This window comes from Nipponia nippon, unplaced genomic scaffold, assembly GCF_047370975.1.
Source record: "Nipponia nippon isolate SJK-2023a ecotype South Korea unplaced genomic scaffold, ASM4737097v1 scaffold_41, whole genome shotgun sequence".
In the NCBI taxonomy this organism is placed as follows: Eukaryota; Metazoa; Chordata; class Aves; order Pelecaniformes; family Threskiornithidae; genus Nipponia; species Nipponia nippon.
The window spans coordinates 468,734-485,177 of record NW_028262360.1 but is presented as its reverse complement, the minus strand read 5'-3'; the positions used below and the strand labels follow the sequence as shown (position 1 = coordinate 485,177).

General features: G+C 68.7%; 1 protein-coding gene across 1 annotated transcript; it reads right to left on the bottom strand.

The window, feature by feature from the left end:
* Positions 1–2,124: 2,124 nt before the first annotated feature.
* LOC148052945 (polyunsaturated fatty acid lipoxygenase ALOX15B-like) lies at positions 2,125–14,152 on the bottom strand. Its single transcript, XM_087777759.1, has 13 exons — positions 14,135–14,152; positions 13,662–13,899; positions 12,802–12,886; positions 10,503–10,603; positions 9,593–9,765; positions 8,745–8,897; positions 6,350–6,550; positions 4,519–4,605; positions 4,178–4,347; positions 3,518–3,639; positions 2,900–3,000; positions 2,404–2,574; positions 2,125–2,304 (listed from the first exon to the last, which is right to left on the bottom strand). Exons 1-13 carry the CDS (start codon positions 14,150–14,152, stop codon positions 2,125–2,127), a joined length of 1,800 nt encoding a protein of 599 aa, XP_087633885.1.
* Positions 14,153–16,444: the final 2,292 nt, after the last annotated feature.

Sequence of the window (16,444 nt, the reverse complement as noted above, 5' to 3'; positions counted from 1 at the left end):
GGGGGGAGGGGTCAGCGGGGACCCCGCCCCCCCACGTGCGGGACCCCTCCCCCCAACCCCCCCCACCTCCCATCCCCCACCCTGGCACCCCCCGGGGGAGCCCACCCGCGCCCCTCCCCCACCCCGGGCACGCGGGGGGGGCACGGGGGGACCGCGGGGGGCGGGGGAGGGGACACCCGGGGGGGAGGGGGACACCTGGGGGGGGTCCTCGGGGGGAGGGGGCACCTGGGTCCCCTCCCTGCCCCCCCCCGGTTGCCTCATCGGTGGGGGAGGGGCGGTGTTACCCAGAATCCCTTGCGGCGCCCCTCCCCCCCCCCCAAGGCCAGACCCGACCCCGTGACCCCGCGACCCCGCGGGGGGGGGGAGGGGAGGGTGGCACCGGGGCGGGGGGGCGGGGTGGGGGGTGGGGAAGGTCACGGGTGACGTCACGGGTGACATCGCGGGTGACATCAGGTGGCCTTGGAGCAGGACGGTGGCCCCAGGGCGCCCGGTGGGCGGGGCTATGCAAGGAGGGGGCGGGGCCGCGGCAGGCGCACGCGCGCATCCCCCATCCCCACCCCGGGGTGGCCACCGTGGCCACCGTGTCCCCACGGGCAGGGGGTCCCGTGTCCCCACGGCCACGGTGTCCCTCACCCCCTTGGCCACCGTGGGTCCGTGGCCACCGTGTCCCCACGGCCACGGTGTCCCTCACCCCCTTGGGCCACCATGTCCCCACGGGCAGGGGGTCCCTTGTCCCCATGGCCACAGTGTCCCCGTGGCTATGGTGTCCCATGGCCCCATGGCCGGGACGTCCTTATGGCCACGGTGTCCCCATGGCCAGTGTCCCCACCAGCAGGGTGTCCCCCATCCCCATGGCCACCGTCACCCCATGGCCATGGTGTCCCTTGTCCCCATGGCCACGGTGTCCCCATGGCCAGGGTGTCCCTCGTCCCCTCAGCACTGGTGTCCCCATGCGTTATGGTGTCCCTTGTCCCCATGGCCACGGTGTCCCCATGGTCGGGGTGTCCCTTGTCCCCAAACTCAGTCCGAAGCCCTGCGGGGGCGGGGGAGGAGCCACATTTATTCCCTGTGTCCCATCCCCCCCCCCCCCCCCCCCCGTGGTGCAGGGACAGGGGACAGAGGGGACAGAGGGGACATCGGGGGCGGGGGCTGCTGGGGAAACTGAGGCAGGGCTGGGGCAGACGGGGACGATGGGGGGGGGACGGGGGCGGAGCAGGGAGCAGACCTGGGGTTTGGGGACACCGCGGGGAGCTTGGGGACACCGCGGGGAGCCTGGGGATGGTCCAGGGAGGGTGGGGACATCGGGGAGGGTTGGGGACATCTGGGGGTGTGACAATGGGATGGAGGAGGTTGGGGATGTCCTGGGGAGGCTGGGGACACCATGGGGAGGTTGGGGACATCCGGGGGGGGTGGGACAGGGAGGTTGGGGACATCTGGGGGGGACACACCAGGGGTGGGTCGGGGACATTGGAGGGGTTGGGATGGGGAGGTTGGGGACACCGTGGGGACGTTGGGGATGGTCCAAGGAGGTGGGGGACCGCCGGGGGGTTGGGGACATCTGGAGGGGGACACACCAGGGGTGGGTCGGGGACGTTGGGGGGGTTGGGATGGGGAGGTTGGGGACACCGTGGGGAGGTTGGGGACATCCCAGGAGGGTTGGGATGGGGAGGTTGGGGACATTGGGGATGGTCCAAGGAGGTTGGGGACACTGTGGGGAGGTTGGGGACACCGTGGGGAGGTTGGGGACATCCCAGGAGGGTTGGGATGGGGAGGTTGGGGACATTGGGGATGGTCCAAGGAGGTTGGGGACACCGTGGGGAGGTTGGGGACATCTGGGGGACACACACCTGGGGGACACACACCAGGGGTGGGGGGGGGACATTGAGGGGGTTGGGATGGGGAGGTTGGGGACACCGTGGGGAGGTTGGGGACATCCCAGGAGGGTTGGGATGGGGAGGTTGGGGACATCTGGGGGGGGGGACACACCAGGGGTGGGTCGGGGACGTTGGGGGGGTTGGGATAGAGAGGTTGGGGACACCGTGGGGACATTGGGGATGGTCCAAGGAGGTGGGGGTTGGGGACATCCCGGGGGAGGTTGGGGACATGGCGGCGGGAGGGGGGGGGTCAGATGGCGACGCTCTCCTGGACGCAGGCGGGGTCGAGGTAGGGGTAGGGCAGCGCCAGCCCCTCGTTGCGCTGCCGGATGCGGCGGGAGATGGCGGCCATGCGGCGCCGGAAGGAGCCCAGGAGCCGCCGTGGGGCTGCCCCACTGAAGGGCTCCTGCGGGCGGGAGCCCAGTGGCCGCTGCGGGGGGGAGGGGGCGTCAGGGGGGGGGGCTCGGACGTCTGGGTCCCCTTGGGGACACCCGGGGGTCCCCGCCCGGACGCCTGGGTCCCCCCTCACCGGTTCTCCACCCTCGTAGCTGACGACGCTGAGCAGAGCCAGGAGGGCGCCGGTGGCGTCGGGGGACGGGAGGGTCGCCAGCAGCAGCTCGGCGGTGGCCTCCTCCTTCGTCCGCGGCGGTGGCCGCCGCAGCGTCCCCGGCGTGTTGGGCATCCAGGCGGCGTAGTCGTACTGGGATGGGGGTGGGGTCAGTGGGGGAGCCCAGGTGTCCAGGCCCCCCAACCTGCCCTGGGGTCACCTGGGTCCCACCGGGGCCACTCAGGTGCCTGTCACATCCCCAAGTCCCCTGTGGCCACCAAGAGTGGCTCCATGGCCACCTTCAAGCCCTACATTGGCTCTTGGGTCTCTCCACCTCCCACATGTCCCCCCCAGGTGCCACCAAGGTGGCTCCGCAGCCACCTCTGGGCCCTACATGGGCACTTGCGTCTCTCCACCCTCCAAGTTCCCCCGTGTCCCCCCGTGTCCCCCCGTGTCCCCACATCCCCCCAGGTGCCACCTGGCCGCTGTTGACGGCGGCGTGCCGGGCGGAGCAGCAGAAGATGATCATGGTGACGAACTTCACCAGCTCAGGGCGGCTGCAGAGCTTCGAGGGGAAGCCTGAGGCGGGGGGGAATGACAGCATGAGGTCAGCGATGACCTCACCCACCGCGGGCAGCCCCCGCCAGTGCCCCACGCACGGGCCCCCACCGACCCGCCACCTGGCACGGCCATAGCGTGAGCGTGGCCATCACATGCTCAGCTGGTGGCATGACCATGGACTTGACCATGCCCATCCCATGTCTCGACCACGGCAGGACCATGGCCATGCCCAAGGCCATGCCCATCGCGTCTTGACCATGGCCATGGCATGACCGTGACTGTGACGACGACCATGCCCATCCCACGTCTTGACCACGGCAGGACCACGACCGTGGCCATGACCCCGTCTATGACGTGACCACAACCACGACCATCACCATGATGTGCCAACAACCATCACCATGACAGTCGCCATCGTCGTGACCATTACCACGGAGTAACCATGACGATGGCCAATGGTGGTCACCATCACCATGCATGACCACCACCATCATATGACCATCACCGTGGCCATGACCGTCCCTGGGCCCCCTACCCGTCTTCTCGTTGCCCAGGACAGCATAGGTGAAGATCTCGCCCACCCAGTCCTGGAGCTCGTGGTCCTCGGCCACGTCGCTGTCCTCGGGGTAGTAGAGAGCCACGATCCCCTCCACTAAGCTGGGCCACCACAGGGACACCGGTGTGACATGGGGACAGGGCCATGCCGACTGTCCCGGCGTCACCCCCAGCAGCTCCCATCCCTGCGGGTCCCTGTCCCCATGTCCCCATCCTTGTTACCTCCATCACTGATGTCCCCACCTCCACGCCCCCATCCCCATGTCCCCACCCCTGTTGTCCCCATCCCTGTTGTCCCCATCCCCATGTCCCCATCCCCATGTCCCCATCCCCATGGCCTCACCCCTGTTGTCCCCATGGCCCCACCTCCATGTCCCCATCCCCACGTCCCACCCCATGTCCCCATCCCCATGTCCCCATCCCCGTTGTCCCCATCCCCATAGCCCCACCCCTGTTGTCCCCACCCCTGTTGTCCCCATCCCCATGTCCCCATCCCCATGGCCTCACCCCTGTTGTCCCCATGGCCCCACCTCCATGTCCCCATCCCCACGTCCCCCCCCCCCCGGCCCCATCCCCATGGCCCCACCCCGTTGTCCCCCTGCCCACGTCCCCACCCCACGTCCCAGCCCCACGTCCCCACCTCTCGATGGCCCCCCAGATCTCCAGGGCGTCGTCGCGGTAGTAGTAGTTGGGGATGTCGGTGACGCCGCGGTGCTCCAGGTCATCGGGGACACACAGCTCCGTGTAGGTCAGCGCCGCCGTCCCCCGGGCCACCAGCTCCAGTGTCCCCTCCCGCCCCACGGCCGTGGCCTGGGGAGGCCACCACCCCTCAGTGTCCTCCGTCCTTCCCCCCGCCCCGCACCCCAACTCCCCCCGTCCCTGGGGGACCCAGGTGTCACCACGGGGACCCAGGCGTCCAGGTGCCACCACGGGGACCCGGGTGTCCGGGTGCCACCGTGGGGACGCTGGCGTGGGGCTGACCTGGTCGATGATGCCCCCGGGGCTGAGCAGCGTCTCCCGGGCCAAGATGTTGATGTGGAAGGTGAAGCGGCAGTGGGGCAGCAGGAGCTGGGGACATGGGGACATCAGGGGACATGGGGACATGGGAGATGGGGGACACGGGGACATGGGACAGGCAGGTGATGGGGACATGGGACATGGGGACATGGGGACATGGGACAAGTAGGTGATGGGGACATGGGACATGAAGGTGATGGGGACATGGGACATGGGGACATGGGGACATGGGTGATGGGGCATGGGGACATGGGACATGGGACATGGGACAAGGGACATGTAGGTGATGGGGACATGGGACATGGGGACATGGGGACATGGGACAAGGGACATGTAGGTGATGGGGACATGGGACATGGGGACATGGGACAAGGGGGGACATGGGGACATGGGGACATGGGGACATGGGGACATGCAGATGATGGGGAGGTGGGGACGTGGGACGCGGGCGAGGGGGACACGGGGAGACACCCCCCGGGCGGGGGGAGGGGGAGGGGACCGCCAGGCTGCGGGGGCACAGGGACGCGTTTGGGGGGGGCACAGGTTTGGGGTGCAGGGGTTTGGGGTGGCAGGCGGTGGGGGCCAGGGCGAAGGTTTGGGGGTGCCGGTGGGGGGTGCAGCTTTGGGGTGCAGGGTTTGGGGTGCAGGATTTGGGGGTGCAAGATTTGGGGGTGCAGTTTTGGGGTGCAGGATTTGGGGTGCAGGGTTTGGGGCGCAGCTTTGAGGTGCAGGATTTGGGGCACAGATTTTGGGGTGCAGGATTTGGGGTGCAGGTGGGGGGTGCAGGGTTTTGGGGGTGCAGTTTTGGGGTGCAGGATTTGGGGTGCAGGTGGGGGGTGCAGGTTTGGGGTGCAGGGTTTGGGGCGCAGCTTTGAGGTGCAGGATTTGGGGCACAGATTTTGGGGTGCAGGATTTGGGGTGCAGCTTTGGGGTGCAGTTTTGGGGTGCAGGGTTTGGGGTGCAGGTGGGGGTGCAGGGCTTGGGGTGCAGGGTTTTAGGGGTGCAGGTGAGGGTGCAGTTTTGGGGTGCAGGATTTGGGGTGCAGGTGGGGGGTGCAGGATTTGGGGTGCAGCTTTGGGGTGCAGGTTTGGGGTGCAGGGTTTGGGGCGCAGCTTTGAGGTGCAGGATTTGGGGCACAGATTTTGGGGTGCAGGATTTGGGGTGCAGGTGGGGGGTGCAGGGTTTTGGGGGTGCAGTTTTGGGGTGCAGGATTTGGGGTGCAGGTGGGGGGTGCAGGTTTGGGGTGCAGGGTTTGGGGCGCAGCTTTGAGGTGCAGGATTTGGGGCACAGATTTTGGGGTGCAGGATTTGGGGTGCAGGTGGGGGGTGCAGGGTTTTAGGGGCGCAGGATTTGGGGTGCAGGATTTGGGGTGCAGCTTTGGGGTGCAGGGTTTGGGGTGCGGTTGGGGGTGCAGTTTTGGGGTGCAGGATTTGGGGTGCAGGGTTTGGGGCGCAGCTTTGAGGTGCAGGATTTGGGGCACAGATTTTGGGGTGCAGGATTTGGGGTGCAGGATTTGGGGTGCAGCTTTGGGGTGCAGGGTTTGGGGTGCAGGTGGGGGTGCAGGGTTTGGGGTGCAGTTTTGGGGTGCAGGTTTGGGGTGCAGGGTTTTAGGGGTGCAGGTGGGGGGTGCAGTTTTGGGGTGCAGGATTTGGGGTGCAGGGTTTGGGGCGCAGCTTTGAGGTGCAGGATTTGGGGCACAGATTTTGGGGTGCAGGGTTTGGGGTGCAGGGTTTGGGGCGCAGGGTTTGAGGGGTTCCGGTGAGGGTGCAGTTTTGGGGTGCAGGGTTTGGGGTACCTGGTGGAGGGGGTGGCAGGCGGGCAGGCGGTGGGTGGCCAGGGCGAAGGCCTCCCCGAGGAAGTGGCTGTGCAGCAGGTGGGTGACGATCTCGTGCAGGGTGAAGTGGGCGCCGCGCACCCACAGCTTGGCCAGCGCCCACGCCCAGGGCCCGTCCCCCGGCAGGAAGATGGGCGCCTCGGGGCCGGGGCGCTGGGAGAGCTGGGGGGGACGGCGGGGTCAGCGGGGACGCGGGGACAGGGGACACGGGGAGTGGGGCATGGGGGTCGGGGGACAAAGGGACATGGGGATGGGGGGGGACGTGGGGGCAAGGGGACACGGGGACACCATGGGGGGACATGGGGGACATGGAGGGACATGGGGACCAAGGGGACAGGGGGACATGGGGACACATGGGGGACATGGGGGACATGGGGACCAGGGGGACACGGGGATATGGGGACACAAGGGGGACATGGGGGACATGGGGGACATGGGGACCAGGGGGACACGGGGACATAGGGACACAAGGGGGACATGGGGGACATGGGGACCAGGGGGACATGGGGACACAAGGGGGACATGGAGGGACATGGAAGGACATGGGGACCAGGGGACACCGTAGGGGCCAGGGGGACATGGGGACAAGGGGACAGGGGACACGGGGAGTGGGACATGGGGGTCGGGGGACAAAGGGACATGGGGATGGGGGGGGACATGGGGGCAAGGGGACGCATGGGGACACGGGGACATGGGGACATGGGGACACCATGGGGGGACATGGGGGACATGGAGGGACATGGGGACCAAGGGGACAGGGGGACATGGGGACACATGGGGGACATGGGGGACATGGGGACCAGGGGGACACGGGGACATGGGGACACATGGGGGACATGGAGGGACATGGGGACCAGGGGGACACGGGGACATGGGGACACATGGGGGACATGGAGGGACATGGGGACCAGGGGACACCATAGGGGCCAGGGGGACATGGGGACAAGGGGACAGGGGGACAGCATGGGCACAAGGGGACAGCATGGGGACATGGGGACACGGGGGACATGGAGATACAGGGACAAGGGGACATGGGGATGGGGGGGACAAGGGGGCAAGGGGACACCATGGGGACACATGGGGACCAGGGGGACACGGGACATGGGGGGACATGGGGGACATGGGGACCAGGGGACACCATAGGGGCCAAGGGGACATGGGACATGGGGACAAGGGGACAGCATGGGGACAAGGGGACACCATGGGGACATGGGGACACATGGGGACAAAGGGGCACCATGGGGGATGTGGGGACATAGGGACACCATGGGGATATGGGACATGGGGACATGGGGACACATGGGGGCACATGGGGGCAAAGGGACGTGGGGACAAGGGGACACCATAGGGGCACATGAGGACAAGGGGACATGGGGACACATGGCGACAAGGGGAGATGGGGATATGGGACAGGGACAAGGGGACACATGGGGCCATGAGACACTGGGGACATGGGACGATGAGGGGCATGGGGGACATGGAGATATGGGGACATGGGGGGACATGGGGACATAGGGACAAAGGGAGATGGGGACATGAGACAAGGAGAGATGGGGTTGGAGACATAGGGGGACGTGGGGACAAGAGGACACGGGGATTGGGGACATGGGGACATGGAGACAAGGGGACATGGGGATGTGGGGACATGGGGACATGGAGGACATGGGGATGTGGGGATGTGGGGACAAGGGGCTGTGGGGACATGGGGACACAGGGACATGGAGACAAGGGGACATGGGGATTGGGGACATGGGGACAAGGGATGTGGGGACTTGGGGACAAGGGAACAAGGGGATGGGGGACATGGGGGTTGGGGACATGGGGACGTGGGGATGTGGGGACAAGGGCACATGGAGACAAGGGGACATGGGGATTGGGGACATGGGGACAAGGGGTGTGGGGACTTGGGGACAAGGGAACAAGGGGATGGGGGACATGGGGGTTGGGGACATGGGGATGTGGGGACATAGAGACAAGGGCACATGGGGACATGGGGACATGGGGATGTGGGGACTTGGGGACATGGGGACACGGGGACATGGGGACAAGGGGACATTGGGATGTGGGGACACAGGGACATGGAGACAAAGGGACATGGGGATGGGGGGATGGGGGGACAGGGGGATGGGGGGATTGGGGACATGGGGGTTGGGGACATGGGGACATGGGGACATGGGGACACAGGGACACGGAGACAAGGGGACATGGGGACTTGGGGACAAGAGGAGAAGGCGATGGGGGACAGGGGGGTTGGGGACATGGGGACGTGGGGATGTGGGGACTTGGGGATGTGGAGCTTGGGGACAGGGGGGGTTGGGGACGTGGGGCCACGCGGGGCCACGCGGGGCCGCGGTACCTGGATGGCGAGGGGCAGGAGCCGCCGGCGGGGGCTGAGCCAGAGGAGGCAGAGGGGGGCGGCCAGGACCCGGGGTTCGCCGCCGCCGCCGCCGCCGCGCCCCGTGGGGAGCCCCTCCAGCAGCGCGTAGTCCGCCAGGAACAGGCGCCCACCCTGCGCGCCCGCAGGCTGGGTGCCCCCGCGCCCCCCGCTGCCCACCCCCCCCCCGCGCCCCATGGGTGCCCCCGGTGCCGGGGGGAGTCCCGTCCGTCCATCCCCCCACCCCCCCCAAAACCCCCCTGGGTGCTCCTCCCTGCCCTGGGACCCCCGCCCCATCCCCGACACCGGGGTCCCCCCAAACGCTGGGGTCCCTCAGACTCTTGGGTGCCCCGGACCCCTGGGACCCCCACCCCATCCTGGACTCCGGGGTCCCCCAGACACCCAGGACCCCCACCTTGGGCTGGACATTGGGGTCCCCCACCCCATCCCGGACACCGGGGTCCCTCCAAACGCTGGGGTCCCTCAGACTCTTGGGTGCCCCGGACCCCTGGGTACCCCCCCACCCTGATTGGGATGCCTGGGTGCCCCGGACCCCCGGACCCTCACCCCACCCCGGCCACCTGGGTCCCCAAGGCCCCCCGGGACCCCCACCCCACCCCAGGGGCTGGGGTGCCCCAAACACCCAGGACCCCCAACCCTCCCTGGGTGCCTGGGACCCCCCTGGGTGCCTGGGTCCCCTGGACTCCCAGGACCCCCACCCCATCCCGGACCCCTGGGACCCCCAGACACCTTGGAGCGGACATCGGGGTCCCCCACCCCATCCCGGACCCCCGGACCCCCAGGCCCCCGCCCGCCCCGGGGTCCCTCACCTCCATCTCGCGCTGGAGGTCGGTGGCGGGGCCGAGGCTGGGTGCCACCATGCGGGGGGTGACGGGGAAGTTGGGGGGCAGGCGGGAGCAGCGGCGCAGCAGGAGGGGGTTCACCCCGCTCAGGTACTGCTCCCCGAAGAAGGCGTCGTCCTGCCAGTGCTGCACCACGTACTCTGCGGGGCCCGGGCGCCTGGGTCCCCCACGGCCCCCCCCGGCCCCCCCACGGCCCCCCAGACACCTGGGTCCCCCACGGCCCCCATGGGCGCCCGGGTCCCCCCATCCCCCCCAGACACCTGGGTCCCCCCACGGCCCCCCCATGGGCGCCCGGGTCCCCCCATCCCCCCAGACACCCGGGTCCCCCCATGTCCCCCCATGGGCACCCAGGTCCCCCCATGTCCCCCCCCCAGACACCTGGGTCCCCCCACGTCCCCCCATGGGCGCCCGGGTCCCCCCATCCCCCCAGACACCCGGGTCCCCCCATGTCCCCCCATGGGTGCCTGGGTCCCCCCGTCCCCCCCAGACACCCGGGTCCCCCCATGGCCCCCCATGGGTGCCTGGGTCCCCCCATGTCCCCCCCCAGACACCTGGGTCCCCCCACGTCCCCCCATGGGCGCCCGGGTCCCCCCATGTCCCCCCCCAGACACCTGGGTCCCCCCACGTCCCCCCATGGACGCCCGGGTCCCCCCATCCCCCCCCAGCCACCCGGGTCCCCCCATGCCCCCCCATGGGTGCCTGGGTCCCCCCGTCCCCCCCCAGACACCGGGGTCCCCCCACGTCCCTCCCTCCTGGACACCTGGGTCCCCCCCGGACGCCCGGGTCCCCCCAAGGCCCTGACGCAGGTCCCCGCGTCCCCCCGGGTCCCCCCCTCCCGGAGGCCGGGGTGCCCCCGGTGCGGGGAAGGGGCACCCACCGCTGATGGGGGTCCCGGGGCGCCCCAGCGCCTCCCGGATGTCCTCAAAGCTGCGCCAGGAGCCGCCCGAGCCAAGGCCCCGGAGCCGCACGCGGACCTGGCTGGGGACGTGGGGACACCGTGGGGACACCGTGGGGACACCGTGGGGCGCGGGGAGACCGTGGGGCGCGGGGACATGGGGGACACGGGGACATAGAGACCTGGGGGACACGGGGGACGTGGGGACACTGGGGGCCATGGAGATATGGGGCCATGGGACACAGGCGTGGGGACGCGATGAGGGCATGGGGGACATGGGACATGGGGACGTGGGCCTGGGGACACCAGGGGGACGCCATGGGGACATGGGGACATGGGGGACATAGAGATCTGGGGGACATGGGGGGTATGAGGGACATGGGGACACGGGGCCATGGGCATGGGGACACAGTGGGGACACTGAGGGGACAAGATGGGGACATGGGACATGGAGGGGACGTGGGACATGGGGACATGGGGGGACATGGGGACAGGGGACATGGGGACATGGAGATAATGGGGCCATGGGGCCATGGGACACAGGCACGGGGACACCGTGGGGACACTGTGGGGACACAATGAGGACGTGGGGGACATGGGGGACATAGGACATGGGGACATGGGCCTGGGGACACCAGGGGGACATGGGGACACTGGGGGGGGTGGGGACATGGGGGACATGGGGACACCAGGGGACATGGAGATATGGGGCCACGGGCCATGGGCATGGCGACGCTGTGGGGACGCTGTGGGGACAAGATGGGGACATGGGGACATGGGACATGGGGACACCGGGCAGGGGAACACCATGGGACATGGGACATGGGGACAGGGGACATGGGGCCATGGGACACAGGCACGGGGACACCGTGGGGACACTGTGGGGACACGATGAGGATGTGGGGGACATGGGGACATGAGGACATGGGGACACCATGGGGACATGGGGACACGGAGGGGACACAGGACATGGGGGGATGGGACATGGGGACACCAGAGGGACACCATGGGGACATGGGGACATGGACGGGACACAGGACATGGGGACATGGGACATGGGGACACTGGGGGGACATGGGGACATGGGGACACAGGACATGGGACATGGGGACACTGGGGGGACACCAGGGGGACATGGAGGGGACACAGGACATGGGGACATGGGACATGGGGACACTGGGGGACATGGGGACACGGAGGGGACACAGGACATGGGGGGATGGGACATGGGGACACCGGGGGGACATGGGGACATGGGGACACAGGACATGGGGACATGGGACATGGGGACACTGGGGGACACGGAGGGGACACAGGACATGGGGACACCAGGGGACATGGGGACATGGAGGGGACACAGGACATGGGGACATGGGACATGGGGACACTGGGGGACATGGGGATATGGGGACACAGGACATGGGGACATGGGACACGGGGACACCATGGGGACATGGGGACACGGAGGGGACACAGGACATGGGGACATGGGACATGACCCGCAGGGCCAGAGCGGGGCGGTGGCGGGGACCCCTGGGGACACCGGGTGGGGGGGGGGACGACACAGGAGGGAGCGGGGTGACGGTGGCACTGACGCGGCGGCGGCGCGGGCGGCGATGCTGGCGCGGTGTCCCAGGGGAAAGGCCAGGCTGGGGGACAGCGGCGCGGGGGGGGGCGCGGCCGCGGAGGCCGGCGGGGGTGGCCAGGGGCAGAGGGTGGGGGGCAGCGCCCGCAGCCGCCAGGGCCACCCCGGGGCGTAGGGTGCCCACCTGGGGGGGACACGGCTCCAGCTCCCAGTGCTCCCAGTCACCTCCCAGTAACTTCCCAATGCCCTCCCGGTCACCCCCACTAACCCCCTACTGCTCCCACTAACCTCCCGCTGCCCTCCCAGTGCTCCCCCAGTGCTCTCAGTGCCTCCCAGTATCCTTCCAGTCCTCCCAGTCCCCTCCCAGTGCCCTCCTGGTGTCCATCCAGTCCTCCCAGTGCCTCCCAGTATCCTCCCAGCGCCCTCCCGCTGTCCAGCCAGTCTTCCCAGTGCCTCCCAGTAACATTCCAGTGCTCTCAGTGCCCTCCCAGTGCCTCCCAGTAACATCCCAATGCCCTCCCGGTCACCCCCAGTAACCCCCTCGTGCTCCCAGTAACCTCCCACTGCCCTCCCAGTCCCCTCCCAGTGCTCCCAGTGCCGTCCCAGTCCCATCCCAGTGCCCCCCCCAGTCCTCCCAGTGCTCCCAGCACCCTCCCAGTCCCCCCCCAGTGCCCCCCCAGTCCTCCCAGTCCGTACTGGAAGGCCTCCTTGCGCTCCCTCCGCTCCTCCTGGCGCTGCTGCAGCAGCCGCGGCTCCCCAGCGGCCTCGCGCGGTGTCCGGGCTGGGGGACACGGGGGACACGGGGACACGGGGACACGGGGGACACAGGGACACGGGGGACACAGGGACACGGGGACACGGGGACACGTGACACAGCCCCCCCAGTGTCTCCAGTTCCCTCCCAGTGCTCCCACTCCCCACGGCACGGCGGGTGATGGGAGTCACAGGTGTCCCCACATCCCCATGTCCCCCGTGTCCCTCCTGTCCCCGTTGTCCCCTGTCCTCCCGTGTCCCCATGTCCCCATGGTGTCCCCTTGGTGTCCCCTTGTCCCCCCATGTCCCCCTTATGTCCCCATGTGTCCCCATGTCCCCACGGTGCCCTCTTGTCCCCATGTGTCTCCACCCCCCCATGTCCCCATGGTGTCCCCACGTCCCCATGGTGTCCCCACATCCCCATGTCCCCGTGTGTCCCCATGGTGTCCCCATCTCCCCGTCTGTCTCCATGTCTGCACATCTCCATGACGTCCCCACGTCCCCATGTCCTCTCTTGTCCCCATGTGTCTCCATCCCCCCATGTCCCCATGGTGTCCCCATGTGTCTCCATGTCCCCACATCCCCATGTCCCCATGGTGTCCTCTTGTCCCCATGTGTCCCCACGTCCCCACAGTGCCCTCTTGTCCCCATGTGTCCCCATCCCCCCATGTCCCCATGGTGTCCCCATGTCCCCATATGTCCCCATGTCTGCACATCTCCATGGCGTCCCCACGTCCCGCCCTGTCCCCACGTCCCCCCCTGTCCCCCTGTCCCCCTGTCCCCCTGTCCCCCTGTCCCCGTACCGGTGCCCTCCGGCAGCTCCAGGCAGCCGCTCTCCAGCCAGCGGTAGCAGGGGAAGGTGGCCCTGGGGACGTCCCCGTCATCGCCCCCCGCCTCGTCCCCGTCCCCCAGGGGCCCGGTGACATCGACACGGGCGCAGAACCAGCGGTCGGGGACGAGGGACACCAGCGGCTCCTTCCACAGCCGCAGCAGCAGGAGGGTCCCCAAGGGCCGCGCCGACGTCACCTCCACCACCACCGTCTGCGGTGGCACCGCCTGTCACCCCCTGCCACCCCCCCGTCACCCCGCGGTACCCCTTGTGTCACTCCCATCACCCCCTGCCACCCCCATCGCCCCCCGTCACCCCGCGGTACCCCTTGCGTCACCCCCAGTCACCCCCTGCCACCCCCATCGCCCCCTGTCACCTCCCTGTCATCCCCTGTCACCTCCTGTCACCCCCATCGCCCCCTGTCACCTCCCCGTCACCCCCCGGTACCCCTTGTGTCACCCCCATCACCCCCTGTCACCTCCTGTCACCCCCATCGCCCCCTGTCACCTCCCCGTCACCCCCTGGTACCCCTTGTGTCACCCCCATCACCCCCTGTCACCCCCTGTCACCCCCCCATCAGCCCCTATCCCCCCTTGTGCCTCATCAGCCCTCTCAGTGCCTCCCAGTACTCCCAGTCCTTCCCAGTTCCCCTTCCAGCGCCCCCCAGTCCCCTCCTAGCCCACACCGGCCCCCTCCCAGTGCCCCCCAGCCCCCTCCAAGCCCACCCCGGCCCCCTCCCAGTGCTCCCCAGTCCCTCCCAGTGCCCCCCAGTCCCCTCCCAGCCCACCCGGGCCCTATCCTAGCCCACCCCAGTCCCCTCCCAGTGGCCCCAGTCCCCTCCTAGTCCACCCCAGCCCCCTCCCAGTGTCCCCCAGCCCCCTCCCAGTGCCCCCCAGTCCCCTCCTAGCCCACCCCAGCCGCCTCCCAGTGCCCCCCAGTCCCCTCCCAGTGCCCCCACCCCCTCCCAGCCTCCCCCAGTCCCCTCCCAGCCCACCCGGACCCTCTCCTAGCCCACCCCAGTCCCCTCCCAACCCACCCCGGCCCCCTCCCAGTGCCCCCCAGTCCCTCCCAGTGCCCCCCAGCGCACTCACGCTGCCGGGGCGCAGGTGGTGGAGGGGCCAGTCGAGGTGGCAGGGGGGGCTCTGTCCCCCCGTCCCCACCAGGCTGAGGGACACGGCCGCCAGCGTCCCCCCGCCCCACTCGGACCCCGTCGTCACCCCCACCCGGTACCGCACCCCCCCGCCCGAGGCCGGGGTCCCCCCGGGGGGGGCGGGGTCCCCCGGGGGGGGCGGGGTCCCCTCGGGGTCATCTGGGGACAGAGGGGTCCCCTCGGGGACAGCGGGGGCCTCCGGGGACGCCAGGGTCCCTGTGGGGCTCTGCTGGGTGCCCCGGGGTCCCTGGGGCTCTCCCGCCTCCCTTTGCTGCCCCCGCGATCCCAGTCCCGCCCCAGTTCCTCCCAGTTCCTCCCAGTCCCCGGCCTCCACCGGTCCCAGCACCCCTGGGTCCCCTGGGGGTGCCTGGGCCCACCCAGTTACACCACTGGGCCCAGTAAGACCAGTTCCACCCCTGCTTGCGTCAGCGACTCCCAGCCCAGTTCTGCCCCAGTTGCATCCCAGTTACATCCCATTTACACCGCTGGGGCTGGGCCCCACCCCAGTTACACCCCAGTTACACCCCAGTTACACCCCGGGTCACCCTGGTTCCACCCCAGTTCCACCCCAGTTACATCCCACTTACACCACTGGGGCTGGACCCCACCGCAGTTACACCCCAGTTCACCCCAGTTACACCCCAGTTCACCCCGGTTACACCCCAGTTCACCCCGGTTACATCCCATTTACACTACAGGGGCTGGGCCCCACCCCAGTTCCACCCCAGTTCATCCCAGTTCCACCCCAGTTACACCTCAGTTACATCCCATTTACACCACTGGGGCTGGGTCCCACCCCAGTTACACCCCAGTTGACACCACCAGGCCTGGCCGTCCATCCCAGTTACACTCCAGTTTGCACCATTATAGCCCCCAGTCCGGACCACTGGGTTTGGCCCCCATCCCAGTTACCCCCCCAGTGGCACGACCAGTTCCCACCAGTGGGCCCAGCCCCATCCCAATTACACCGCAGTTTACACCATTGGACCAGTTTAGACCATTGGGCCTGCCGCCCATCCCAGTTACGCCCCAGTTTACACCACTGGGTTTGGGCTCCCAGCCCAGTTACACCCCAGTTTGGACCACTGGGTTTGGCCCCCCATCCCAGTTACAACCCTGTTTACACCACTGGGTTTGGCCCCCCCCATCCCAGTTATTCCCCTGTTTACACCACTGGGTTTGGCCCCCCACCCAGTTACGCCCCAGTTTACACCACTGGGTTTGGCCCCCCATCCCAGTTACAACCCTGTTTACACCACTGGGTTTGGCCCCCCACCCCAGTTACTCCCCTGTTTACACCACTGGGCCCAGCCCCACCCCAGTTACGCCCCAGTTTACACCACTGGGTTTGGCCCCCCACCCCAGTTACTCCCCTGTTTACACCACTGGCTTTGGCCCCCCACCCCAGTTACTCCCCTGTTTACACCACTGGGCCCAGCCCCACCCCAGTTACGCCCCAGTTTACACCACTGGGTTTGGCCCCCCATCCCAGTTACTCCCCTGTTTACACCACTGGGCCCAGCCCCACCCCAGTTACAACCCAGTTTACACCACTGGGTTTGGCCCCCCCATCCCAGTTACTCCCCAGTTTACACCACTGGGTTTGG